This window comes from Quercus suber, unplaced genomic scaffold, assembly GCF_002906115.3.
Source record: "Quercus suber isolate HL8 unplaced genomic scaffold, Cork oak 2.0 scaffold_5, whole genome shotgun sequence".
Taxonomy (NCBI): domain Eukaryota; kingdom Viridiplantae; phylum Streptophyta; class Magnoliopsida; order Fagales; family Fagaceae; genus Quercus; species Quercus suber.
This window is the reverse complement of record NW_027069471.1, coordinates 1898243-1911551: the sequence shown is the minus strand read 5'-3', so window position 1 is coordinate 1911551 and position 13309 is coordinate 1898243. Positions and strand designations below refer to the sequence as shown.

The following is a 13309-nucleotide window of genomic DNA, read 5'->3' as shown; positions in this document are numbered from 1 at the left end:
TGTTTTTTTTTTTTTTTTTTTTTTTTGGTGTTGACGGTAGTTTATGGGTTGCCAGTGGTGGTGGTGGTGTACAGCGGTGGTGGTAATTGTGGTTCCTGACCAGAAGGAAATAGAGAGAAAGAATAAATAATGTATAAATAATGTGTTGTAATGTATAATGGTAATTGTGAGAAATATTATTTTATTGTGTAAAAATATTATTTTAATGAGTAGGATTGGGATATAAAAGTTGGGATGTTGGAGAATTGTAAAATTGTATTGTATAATTGAAAAAGTGACTTTTTGAGATGGTAAAATAAGATGGGATTTAGAATCCGGCTGTGGATGCTCTTAACAAAGTACCCTAAGAGGCAGGAGCATAAGTTAAATAATTAATAAATATTTATGGTAGGGATTAAGAAAACTGGAAATTAAAAAAAAAAAAAAACAAAAACGTGAGATTAGGAATTAAGAAAACACAAAATTAAAAAAAAAAAACATAAAATTTAAATAAAAGAAATCGGCGAATCTTGATAAAGTAAAAAAAAAAAAAAGTGGAACGTGGTCTTGAAGGTAATATACAAAGTGGATTAAGAATGGTTTTTTTTTTTTGTTGAAATCATGGATTAGCAGGAGTGTCCTTTTTTAGGCATTTTACGTAGGATTTAGGGGTATTTCTGAACCACATCCAATTTAAAGAAAAAAAAATCCTATTACATATAGTATAGATAATCTAATGCCACTTATATACTATAAAAATATAATCATAACCATAAACTAAATTCTCCCAAGTTTATGGTAAGCGCATTAATTGTAAATTGGTTAAAGATCCTCTCAATTTTAAGTGTTGTCTAGTTATATTTTATTTTTAGAATATACTAGTGTACATAGATCGAAACTTATCCGACTAGAAATTTTGCTACCTTAGGACCATTATAGTTACGATTGCCCTCATATGTTATTCAAAATTTTAAATAATTTATTATGTATCTTTAAATTTGTAAAATTTATTTTGAAACCATAAAATGTACTAAGTGTCCATTTGGGATCCACTTATTTTGCTGAAATTGAAAACTTTTTACTCAAATTACTGTAGATAAATGTATAAGTTAGTTAAAATAGTACAATGAGACCCATGAATAGTATCAAAAAGTGCGATAAGATTTATGAATGGTAGCAAAAATAAGCTGAATAGTGAAATAAATTGGCAAAAATAATCCATGCCAAACTCATACTAAAAGTGTTCGTTTGAGAACAACTTATTTTGCTGAAATTGAAAATTTTTTGCTAAAAATATTGTAGATGTAAAAGTTAGCTGAAATAGTATAGTGCGACTCACAAATAATAGCAAAAATAAGCTGAATAGTAAAATAAGCTAGTAAAAATAATCAATGTCAAGTCCCACTGCACTTTTTGGTGATATTCATGGGTTTTACTGCACTTTTTGGTACTATTCATGAGTCTCATTGTACTATTTCAGCTAAATTTTACATCTACAGTACTTTCAGGAAAAAAATTTTCAATTTCAGCTAAATAAGCAAATCCCCAACTGACACTAAGGGTCTGTTTGGATACTGCTTATTTTGCTGAAACTGAAAACTTATCACTGAAAGTACTGTAAATAATGGTAAAAGTTAGTTGAAATAGCACATATCGTTTATTTTGTTGAAACCGAAAACTTATTACTGAAAGTACTGTAAATAATGGTTAAAGTTAGTTGAAATAGTACATTCGGCTCATGAATAGTACCAAAAAAGTATAGTGGGGTCCATGAATAGTAGCAAAAGTAAGCTCAATAGTGAAATAATTTATAATTTTCATTGCTTCTCAAACGCACACTTAAGGGTGTAATTGAATACAGCTTATTTTACTAAAACTGAAAAATTATTACTAAAAGTATTGTAAATAAATGTAAAATTTAGTTGAAATAGTACTGTGAGATTATGAATAGTGCTAAAAAGTACAGTGAGACTCATGAATAGTAGCAAAAATACACTCTTTTGGCACTATTTATAGATTTTATTGTATTATTTTAACTAATTTTTACCTTTATCTACGTTATTTTCAGCAATAATTTTTTAATTTTAACAAAATAAGTGGTATTTAAATAGATCTAAATGTATAAGACCTAAATAAAAGAAGGATCATTTTCCTTACAGAAACAGAACCAACTTGTGTCAAATTAGTCTGTTCCCATTTTCCTCTCTTTCTCATTATTTGTTTTTATTTTTATTTAATTTATATAAATTTTAAATAAATAACATGCAGCATCCGAATAAAATAAAATTTTTTGAAGCACGAAAAGCAATGCAAGTATGCAACGCAAGCAGTAATGTAGGACCCAACATAGTTAATCAGATGATTCCCTTCCTATAACATGGACAAAAGTTGCATGTTATTATTTACAGCCACAGTTAAGCCCTCGTCTATAAAATATGTACAATTCACACATACACACACCTCTCTCTCTCTCTCTCTCTCTCTCTCTCTGTTACCCTCTCCTATTCCACACTCATTTTCTCCACTTTCTTTGACTATATGGTCCAACAGTCCAACTCATTCCCAGCCACTTTGCGCACACTCTCTCCTTCTAACTTACTTTCTCTTTGCTTTTCCTCCCCGGCAAACGAGTCTTTGAGGTGAGGGAGTGTGTGTGATAAAATTAAAAACGACATTGACACTTCTCGAGACAGAAACTAGAGCTAAAGGGTCTCTCTCAGAATACTTGAAAAGCCAAAAATCATTGACTCCACATACTTAAAGCTTAATAGCTCACCTTAGATCTCTCTCAATGACAATTCACCACTAGTCGCTGCTTCACAAACTTTTTTTTTTTAATCTCTCTCTCTCTCTCTCTTTCCCATTTCAAAGACTTGGTTTTTGAGCTAGTAGCTGCAAAAAAAAAAATGGCTGAGGCTACAGAACCAAAATCACTGCCTGAGGCTGAGAAGAAGAAGGAGCAAAGCCTACCCTTTTACCAGCTCTTCTCTTTTGCAGACAAGTATGATTGGATGCTCATGATTGCTGGTAGCTTGGGAGCCATTATTCATGGCTCTTCCATGCCCTTTTTCTTCCTTCTTTTTGGTGAAATGGTTAATGGGTTCGGCAAAAACCAATCAGATTTGAAGACAATGACTGACGAAGTCGCAAAGGTATTAACAACCCAATACATCAAACATCACAAAGATCAAACTTTTAAACTTGCTATTTCACTATTAACTCAGATCTAAGATCTTTCATTTTTGTAACTCTTTGCAGTATGCACTCTATTTTGTGTACCTTGGCCTTGTTGTCTGCTTATCATCCTATGCAGGTACGTGTAATTTATTACCATCGTTATTATTGTATATGAATGGTCTATTTCTTTTTCTGTTTACTAGTTTTTGATCTTGTTTTATTGTTTGGTCTTGAAGGGGAAAGAAAGAGATCACATATACACATTACACACCTGTTGGACCATAGTTCTTATTAAACACGACTCGTGTAGCTAGTTCACATCGGACCGGTGGGTTCGACCCACGTGGTCTGTGGACTGGTCCCTATTCACCTGTCAATCTCACTTTACTTCCATTCATGAATCTCTCTCTTTCACTTTTAAAAATTTTTGTTATTATTTTTTTTTCCTGCTTTTAGCATTTATCTATAACTTTGAGTCACACACATCCCTATCACTTTTGTGACACATTTAATTCAATCAATCTCACTAAATTGATCAAACTGTAACAAGTTTTGGTTTGGTTTTTTGTTTTTTTAACAGAGATTGCATGCTGGATGTACACTGGAGAAAGACAAGTGAGCACACTGAGGAAGAAGTATTTGGAGGCAGTGTTTATTTTCAGCAATAATTTTTTAATTTTAACAAAATAAGTGGTATTTAAATAGATCTAAATGTATAAGACCTAAATAAAAGAAGGATCATTTTCCTTACAGAAACAGAACCAACTTGTGTCAAATTAGTCTGTTCCCATTTTCCTCTCTTTCTCATTATTTGTTTTTATTTTTATTTAATTTATATAAATTTTAAATAAATAACATGCAGCATCCGAATAAAATAAAATTTTTTGAAGCACGAAAAGCAATGCAAGTATGCAACGCAAGCAGTAATGTAGGACCCAACATAGTTAATCAGATGATTCCCCTCCTATAACATGGACAAAAGTTGCATGTTATTATTTACAGCCACAGTTAAGCCCTCCTCTATAAAATATGTACAATTCACACATACACACACCTCTCTCTCTCTCTCTCTCTCTCTCTCTCTGTTACCCTCTCCTATTCAACACTCATTTTCTCCACTTTCTTTGACTATATGGTCCAACAGTCCAACTCATTCCCAGCCACTTTGCGCACACTCTCTCCTTCTAACTCACTTTCTCTTTGCTTTTCCTCCCCGGCAAACGAGTCTTTGAGGTGAGGGAGTGTGTGTGATAAAATTAAAAACGACATTGACACTTCTCGAGACAGAAACTAGAGCTAAAGGGTCTCTCTCAGAATACTTGAAAAGCCAAAAATCATTGACTCCACATACTTAAAGCTTAATAGCTCACCTTAGATCTCTCTCAATGACAATTCACCACTAGTCGCTGCTTCACAAACTTTTTTTTTTTAATTCTCTCTCTCTCTCCCATTTCAAAGACTTGGTTTTTGAGCTAGTAGCTGCAAAAAAAAAAATGGCTGAGGCTACAGAACCAAAATCACTGCCTGAGGCTGAGAAGAAGAAGGAGCAAAGCCTACCCTTTTACCAGCTCTTCTCTTTTGCAGACAAGTATGATTGGATGCTCATGATTGCTGGTAGCTTGGGAGCCATTATTCATGGCTCTTCCATGCCCTTTTTCTTCCTTCTTTTTGGTGAAATGGTTAATGGGTTCGGCAAAAACCAATCAGATTTGAAGACAATGACTGACGAAGTCGCAAAGGTATTAACAACCCAATACATCAAACATCACAAAGATCAAACTTTTAAACTTGCTATTTCACTATTAACTCAGATCTAAGATCTTTCATTTTTGTAACTCTTTGCAGTATGCACTCTATTTTGTGTACCTTGGCCTTGTTGTCTGCTTATCATCCTATGCAGGTACGTGTAATTTATTATCATCGTTATTATTGTATATGAATGGTCTATTTCTTTTTCTGTTTACTAGTTTTTGATCTTGTTTTATTGTTTGGTCTTGAAGGGGAAAGAAAGAGATCACATATACACATTACACACCTGTTGGACCATAGTTCTTATTAAACACGACTCGTGTAGCTAGTTCACATCGGACCGGTGGGTTCGACCCACGTGGTCTGTGGACTGGTCCCTATTCACCTGTCAATCTCACTTTACTTCCATTCATGAATCTCTCTCTTTCACTTTTAAAAATTTTTGTTATTATTTTTTTTTCCTGCTTTTAGCATTTATCTATAACTTTGAGTCACACACATCCCTATCACTTTTGTGACACATTTAATTCAATCAATCTCACTAAATTGATCAAACTGTAACAAGTTTTGGTTTGGTTTTTTGTTTTTTTAACAGAGATTGCATGCTGGATGTACACTGGAGAAAGACAAGTGAGCACACTGAGGAAGAAGTATTTGGAGGCAGTGCTAAGACAAGATGTGGGGTTCTTTGACACTGATGCAAGGACTGGGGATATAGTTTTTAGTGTGTCCACGGACACACTTCTAGTCCAAGATGCAATTAGTGAAAAGGTTTTGCCAATTTTACCATATAGTCTTTGTTTCTTTACCTATTTATTTACTTAGTTCTGTTTTTGTTTTTATTCTCCCTCTATTAATGGAAGTTAGCTTCATTTTTATCTGTAACGACCGTATTGAAGAAATCTACTAGTATCTGGGTTGGCGTTATACATTGCAATATGGTTGGCGACCCATTAATGCGGGTCCCATGGCTGATTCTAGCATGTCAAGTCTGAGTTATCTTGCGCCAGCCTTTTTTCGTTCTTGGACTTTTGTGATTTCTGATATCTGGATTTTAATTTCCTTAATTAATTTTATTTAATTAAAGTAAAAGTCTTATTAATTGCTAGTAATCCAGTATAACAAAAAATGTTTTGGAAATTAAGAAAATATATACAACAATAACAACTAAGCCTTGAATTGAAAGACTAATCAGGGTCTGTTATATGTATAATTTTTTTTCATTCTTTTCTATCTGATATCACAATTTTTCATGATTGTATTCCTTTTTTGTTTAAACTAAAATTTATCGTCATGATTAACCTATCACAAAAGGGTTAAATTCTTTTTTTTCTTTGAATTAATTTTTAACACTTTTGTTTACTACTGTGTTTCTTGAATTTCAGGTGGGAAACTTCATACATTATCTGTCAACGTTTCTGGCAGGTTTGGTGGTTGGTTTTGTATCAGCATGGAGGCTAGCATTGCTAAGTGTGGCAGTGATACCAGGAATTGCTTTTGCTGGGGGCTTATACGCCTATACACTCACAGGCCTCACTTCAAAGAGCCGCGAATCCTATGCCAATGCTGGTATTATTGCCGAGCAGGTAAGGTTTTACATTTCATTTGAGTTTCTGTTATACTAAATAGCAAGGAAGGCTTTGGTTTGGTATGCCAATGAAATGATGTTCTATCATGTGCAACACTCATAAAGGTTACTATTTATTTTTTCTTTTTAATCATTGAAAAACTAGTTGACTTTTTAAAGTTCTTATCCCTACCACGACTAATTTTATGTCAAACCTTTTGCACCTTGGTTTGATGATGTTCCAAGATTAACTGTTGAAAGAATCTACAATTATTCATAAAAATAAATACTGAAAAAGAAAAAAAAAAAGAAAAGAAATTACAATAACATAAAGATTGTATTATCTTCACAACATTGGTTTATAGTAAAAGGCTTACAAGGTGCATGAGATAATTCTTAACTTGCCTTCTAAATCTTTATACCATCTCCATAGGCCATCGCACAAGTTCGGACGGTTTACTCATATGTTGGTGAGAGCAAGGCCTTAAATTCGTACTCAGATGCAATACAGAACACTTTGAAGCTTGGGTACAAGGCTGGAATGGCCAAGGGTCTGGGGCTAGGATGTACCTATGGAATAGCATGCATGTCATGGGCACTTGTTTTCTGGTACGCTGGTGTATTTATCAGGAATGGACAGACTGATGGAGGGAAAGCATTCACAGCAATTTTCTCTGCAATTGTGGGGGGCATGTAAGACCTCAAACTAAAGCACTGTTTTTTGTACAACTGCGGACACAAACTTTAGTTCAAATTATAATGCAATAATTGGTCATTACAGGAGTTTGGGTCAATCGTTTTCAAATCTTGGGGCATTTAGCAAAGGTAAAACAGCTGGATACAAGTTGATGGAGATTATCAAGCAAAAGCCTTCCATAGTTCAAGACCCCTTAGATGGGAAGTGCTTGGCTGAGGTTAATGGCAATATAGAATTCAAGGATGTAACTTTCAGCTATCCATCAAGACCAGATGTTATTATCTTTCGAAATTTCTCAATATTCTTTCCTGCTGGAAAGACTGTTGCTGTTGTTGGTGGTAGTGGGTCAGGAAAAAGCACTGTTGTCTCTTTGATAGAAAGGTTCTATGATCCTAATCAAGGTAATTAAGAGACACATCATGAGTTGCAAGATTGAAAATCTGTCCCATGATAAAAGTGATTGTACTGATACTTTTTTTTGTTGGTTTAGCAGGTCAAGTTTTGCTGGACAATGTGGACATAAAGACACTGCAATTAAAATGGTTACGTGACCAGATTGGACTAGTGAACCAAGAACCTGCACTCTTTGCCACAACCATACTTGAGAACATACTCTATGGGAAGCCTGATGCAACAATGGATGAAGTGGAAGCTGCTGCTTCTGCAGCAAATGCTCATAGCTTCATTAGCTTGCTTCCTAATGGATATAACACTCAGGTTGGTGTGTTATTTTAATTAGTTTTAGTTTGGAAAATTTTCAAAGCATGATCACCTTGTTTTAGAATTTCCTATTTGTGTCATGGTTCACCTCTCATAATATTAACTTTTCAATTACAAACTAGGTTGGAGAACGAGGAGTGCAACTCTCCGGTGGCCAAAAGCAGAGAATTGCAATTGCTAGAGCTATGCTTAAAAACCCAAAAATCCTTCTCCTTGATGAAGCAACTAGTGCCCTTGATGCAGGCTCTGAGAGCATTGTTCAGGAAGCATTAGACCGTCTCATGGTTGGTAGAACTACTGTAGTTGTTGCCCATCGCCTCTCCACTATTAGAAATGTGGATTCAATTGCAGTTATACAGCAAGGTCAAGTTGTTGAGACTGGAACACATGAAGAACTTGTTGCCAAAGCTGGGGCCTATGCTTCATTAATCCGATTCCAAGAAATGGTTAGAAATAAAGATTTCTCTAACCCATCAACACGCCGTTCACGCTCATCACGACTAAGCCATTCGCTGTCAACAAAGTCTTTAAGCCTCCGGTCTGGAAGCTTAAGAAACCTGAGCTATTCGTATAGTACTGGTGCAGATGGCAGGATAGAGATGATCTCAAATGCTGAAACAGACAAGAGAAATCCAGCCCCTGATGGCTATTTCTGCCGGCTTCTCAAGCTAAATGCTCCTGAATGGCCTTATTCAATTATGGGTGCTATAGGATCTGTGCTTTCTGGTTTTATTGGTCCAACATTTGCTATTGTGATGAGCAATATGATTGAGGTCTTTTACTACAGAAATCCTGCTTCGATGGAAAGGAAAACAAAGGAATATGTTTTCATTTACATTGGAGCTGGTCTCTATGCCGTGGGGGCATATTTGATACAGCATTACTTCTTTAGTATTATGGGAGAGAACCTTACCACAAGAGTTAGGAGAATGATGCTTGCAGGTACAAATCTATGGAATTCCTTTTCTTTGCATTTGTAATTACAAGTTAATCTATTTAATTGCTATAAAATGCATTGCAAGCCCAACTTGATCATCCTCTTGGACTTAATGGTTCAAGTTCTAAAATTTGTTCTTTAATCAATATAGTTGCTGTAACTTTTATATATTACTCATGTTTTGGATTCTTATTGGTGTTTGTTTTTTCTTCAGCAATCCTAAGGAATGAAGTTGGGTGGTTTGATGAGGAAGAGCATAATTCAAGTCTTCTTGCAGCACGTCTGGCCACTGATGCTGCCGATGTGAAATCTGCAATTGCTGAAAGGATTTCTGTCATACTCCAGAACATGACCTCACTCCTCACTTCGTTCATTGTTGCTTTCATAGTGGAATGGAGGGTCTCCCTTCTTATCCTTGCTACCTTCCCTCTTCTAGTCCTGGCTAACTTTGCTCAGGTAAGCTCAAAGCACTCTCTCAATGCATCAATCCTTGTCACAATGTGTGGTTGTTACAGCCTTTTTCTTCTTCTTCTCACCAATCAATCCCTGATCAAACTAGATTTCAAAAGAGCAATGCACACAAAAATGCTTACAACCTTTTTGAGGTGACAATGACACTACCCATTTTACTGCATTAATCTTACAAACTGATATATCACAACTAAAATACTTTTGATTCTGACCTTTTTTTTTTTTTTTTACTTTTGATTAGAGCCCTGTCACTTTTACTATTGACCCCACTTTATTTTGTACCAATCAGTACTAATTTTATTATGCATCAGGTAAAACAGAATTTAGGATTATAAAAAATATTGGGAAAAGTTTGGTGCCTATAAATTTATTGTTTTCAAAATGTGAGCACTACTTTAATGGCTCTGGTCCAAATGCAGGATTGAAATTTAGTCAACTTTTTTCTGGTTTAAATTGACCAAATTCCAATAAAGGTATATGGGTAACTATTGGATTTTTAATATTTATTTTTTACAGTGTCAGAGTCTCTGCATCTGCATCTACTTTTTAGTTTCTTACACACACCCTCGGAATCTAACTTTACCACATCCTAATATTAAACGACAAAAGGCTAAAACTACGTGTCAACACAACATACTACAGCACTGCACGTGCTTCCTCCAAGTCCGGTTCATTAATTTAATATAAGCTCATAAATAACTGTGAAATATATATTTATACCAAAGATTCCATCAATTCCCATGAAAATGGAAAAAAAAATACTCCACTATGAGATTTTTTATTTTTAGCATTGGTTCTTGTAGCTTATTTTTGGAGTGAATGACTCTATGACTATTTTTTCTTGGTTTTCTTGTCATGCTTGTCAAATTAGATCTTGTCTATTTTCTCTACCCAATAATTCTAGTGAATATTTTTTATTTTATTTTTTATAATTATCTATGTGACTTTGTTTCTATTCATATATTATAAAACTTTAAAAATAGTGTCTCTAATAAATTCATGTAAAAGGAATGTTATTCACCAAGTCATAAAAAATAAATGAAAATTTTGGTGAGTGTATGAGTTTGCCTACCTACATATATATATATATATATATATAGGTACATATTTAATTATTTATATTGCACCGACATTGCACTTTGCACTATGCATCAGTTGGGTGTCTCTGAATTATAAGGTGCTCCATTTTTTCTAGGTACATGAGCTTTGGTTGCTTTTGTTTACCATCTATGCTAGACACCCTTATGAGACTTCCAAGAAATTCTTGGCCCGTGATCATATATTGTTAAAGATTTCCCTCCTGGCAAATATTATCTTCTTTCTTTTTCACTTGGTCATTTGTGGTTTCATGAGGGTGTCAGGGTGTGACAGTCATGGTAGGGGTATCTAAGAAAATAAGTTACCGCCTTTTCTTTATTGTTGACACTTTGGTGCTCCAGACTTAAAATATGGGGCCTGATGGGGGCTCCAGAAATTGGTTCGTTTTTCAAACTGTAGTACTGAGTATTCTGACGGTTTGTCTTGATTGGAACAGTGTTCTAAGTTTTTGCATTCTACAAAAACAGTGAAATGTATATTGTTTGCTTATGGCATGATGTTCCTTGCAAATTTATGTCACTGTCATGTACATGTTTGATATTGGAGGCACCTTATATCCTAGTCCTGCCAAGTTAGGCTGTTTATTTCTTTTGAGTGGGTCCTTTAATGTGAGTTTACACTTTACATCCCACCCTTGAAGTTGTCACTGGAGTGAGTTGTGTGCAAGTAACTGTTACTCACAAGATGACATAACATGAATTTTCTTATGAAAAACAAAAAGAAACAAAACATGATCCTAATGAGATTGAATTGTAGGACCCTTTTGATGCTACTATCCCATTGTTAATCATTTAAGTGACAAATAGGGAGTTGGATTGATAATAAGATGAATATCATTTCAACCAAAAAAATAAAAATGATTTTCTTGTTTTAATCTTATGAAATAAATAACCCTAATCATTACTTTTAATCACTATTTGGTCAGATTTAGATAATGAGAATTATTAGATGATACCATTGACATTAAAAAATGGTGCTGATATTGTTCTTGTTCTGGTATGGTTTAATTTCATATGATTACCAAAATGTTTTTGCTATCTCAATTCCTCAATAGTGTTGTAATAGGAAGAGAAAAACTAATTGTAAAACTTGTTGGATGATGTTAAGTTGAGTTCCATGAAAATCAATTGTACATTTGATGTTAAATTAATTATGTTATTTCTGCATTGAACAGCAACTCTCTCTCAAGGGGTTTGCTGGTGACACAGCAAAGGCCCATGCCAAGACCAGCATGATTGCAGGCGAGGGAGTGAGCAACATCCGAACTGTTGCAGCCTTCAATGCCCAAAACAAGATCCTATTTCTGTTCAGCCACGAACTCCGTATTCCTCAGCTCAGGAGCCTACGTCGCAGCCAATCTGCTGGCATCCTCTTTGGCATCTCTCAGCTTGCTCTTTATGCATCAGAAGCCCTCATTCTTTGGTATGGTGCACACCTTGTTAAAAAAGGCGTCTCCACCTTCTCAAAAGTTATTAAGGTTTTTGTAGTCCTGGTAGTTACAGCCAATTCAGTTGCAGAAACTGTTAGTCTTGCTCCTGAGATTATTAGGGGTGGTGAAGCTGTTGGCTCAGTGTTTTCAATTCTTGACCGTCAAACAAAAATTGACCCAGATGATCCTGAGGCTGAGCCTGTTGAAACAATACGTGGGGAGATTGAACTTAGACATGTTGATTTTGCATACCCTTCAAGACCTGATGTAATGGTGTTTAAAGACCTCAGCCTTAGAATCCGTTCTGGCCAGAGCCAAGCTCTTGTTGGGGCTAGTGGCTCTGGCAAGAGTTCCGTGATTGCATTGATTGAACGTTTCTATGATCCGGTTGCTGGTAAAGTTATGATTGATGGAAAGGACATTAGGCGGTTGAACTTGCAGTCCCTTAGGCTTAAAATCGGATTGGTACAGCAAGAACCAGCACTTTTTGCAGCTAGCATTTTCGAAAACATTGCCTATGGTAAAGAAGGAGCAACAGAAGCAGAAGTAATCGAAGCAGCTCGTGCTGCTAATATCAATGGTTTTGTTAGTGGTTTGCCTGATGGTTACAAAACTCCAGTTGGTGAAAGAGGCGTTCAACTCTCTGGTGGACAAAAACAAAGAATTGCAATTGCCAGGGCAGTTCTCAAGGACCCCACAATTCTTCTATTAGATGAAGCCACAAGTGCACTTGATGCTGAATCAGAATGTGTCTTACAAGAAGCACTTGAGAGGCTAATGAGGGGCCGCACCACTGTGCTTGTGGCTCACCGTTTGTCAACTATTAGAGGGGTGGACACTATTGGAGTAGTGCAAGATGGGCGCATTGTAGAACAAGGTAGCCATTCTGAACTAGTAAGCCGAGCTGATGGGGCTTATTCTAGACTTTTGCAACTACAACACCATCACATATGATATGAGAAGAGTTATGATTGAAGCAACATGGCCTTGTTGGTTGGTAATTATGTTTGGGGTCCCATTAACCTTATGCTTTTCATTTTTAGTTGTAGATATGGGGATGTGGGGTGGGTTTGTATCTTTGAGGACTACTGCTGCATTCCCAATGGAGTAGCATGTAGCAAGTATTATATTTTATCAATATCTATGGTTCACAAGCATGTTATTAATCTGGTTCTTGGTTTGGTGATTCTTACTACTTTGTTAGCTCTCTCTCCTCCTTTTGTAGTTCTATATTACTTTAAAAGCTGACCCTGGAGACCACCTTTCCAGCCTTTGTGAGAAACCTTTTCTTACTCTGGCTTTTCTTAGGCATGTGTATGCCAATGTGATCTTTTTCAGTTTTTGGGTGATTTAAGGCCCACATGCTTAAACACTAGCACTAGGCAAACTTAACTGTTTAATATAATGCAGACACATTGATTTGTGGCAGATGGTCTGAATTATTACAAAGCAAGAGCTTGGTGATGAAAGCCTAAGAATGTGGTA

General features: G+C 35.5%; 2 protein-coding genes across 3 annotated transcripts; both read left to right on the top strand.

Moving 5' to 3' along the window:
• Positions 1–2429: 2429 nt before the first annotated feature.
• Positions 2430–3846, top strand: LOC136066749 (ABC transporter B family member 19-like). The gene is made up of 3 exons (XM_065771519.1): positions 2430–3131; positions 3238–3292; positions 3737–3846. Exons 1-3 carry the CDS (start codon positions 2886–2888, stop codon positions 3844–3846), a joined length of 411 nt encoding a protein of 136 aa, XP_065627591.1. The 5' UTR covers positions 2430–2885.
• A 374-nt stretch (positions 3847–4220) lies between these two features.
• LOC111998006 (ABC transporter B family member 19) lies at positions 4221–12990 on the top strand. 2 transcript variants are annotated; one of them, XM_024030126.2, is made up of 10 exons: positions 4221–4895; positions 5002–5056; positions 5501–5676; positions 6291–6491; positions 6906–7165; positions 7254–7570; positions 7663–7886; positions 8012–8831; positions 9041–9282; positions 11570–12990. In XM_024030126.2, exons 1-10 carry the CDS (start codon positions 4650–4652, stop codon positions 12776–12778), a joined length of 3750 nt encoding a protein of 1249 aa, XP_023885894.2. In that variant the 5' UTR covers positions 4221–4649; the 3' UTR covers positions 12779–12990. The 2 variants fall into 2 exon arrangements, with proteins under 2 accessions (XP_023885894.2, XP_023885892.2); XM_024030124.2 differs by having other exon boundaries at positions 7660–7886.
• The last annotated feature ends 319 nt before the right edge of the window (positions 12991–13309 follow it).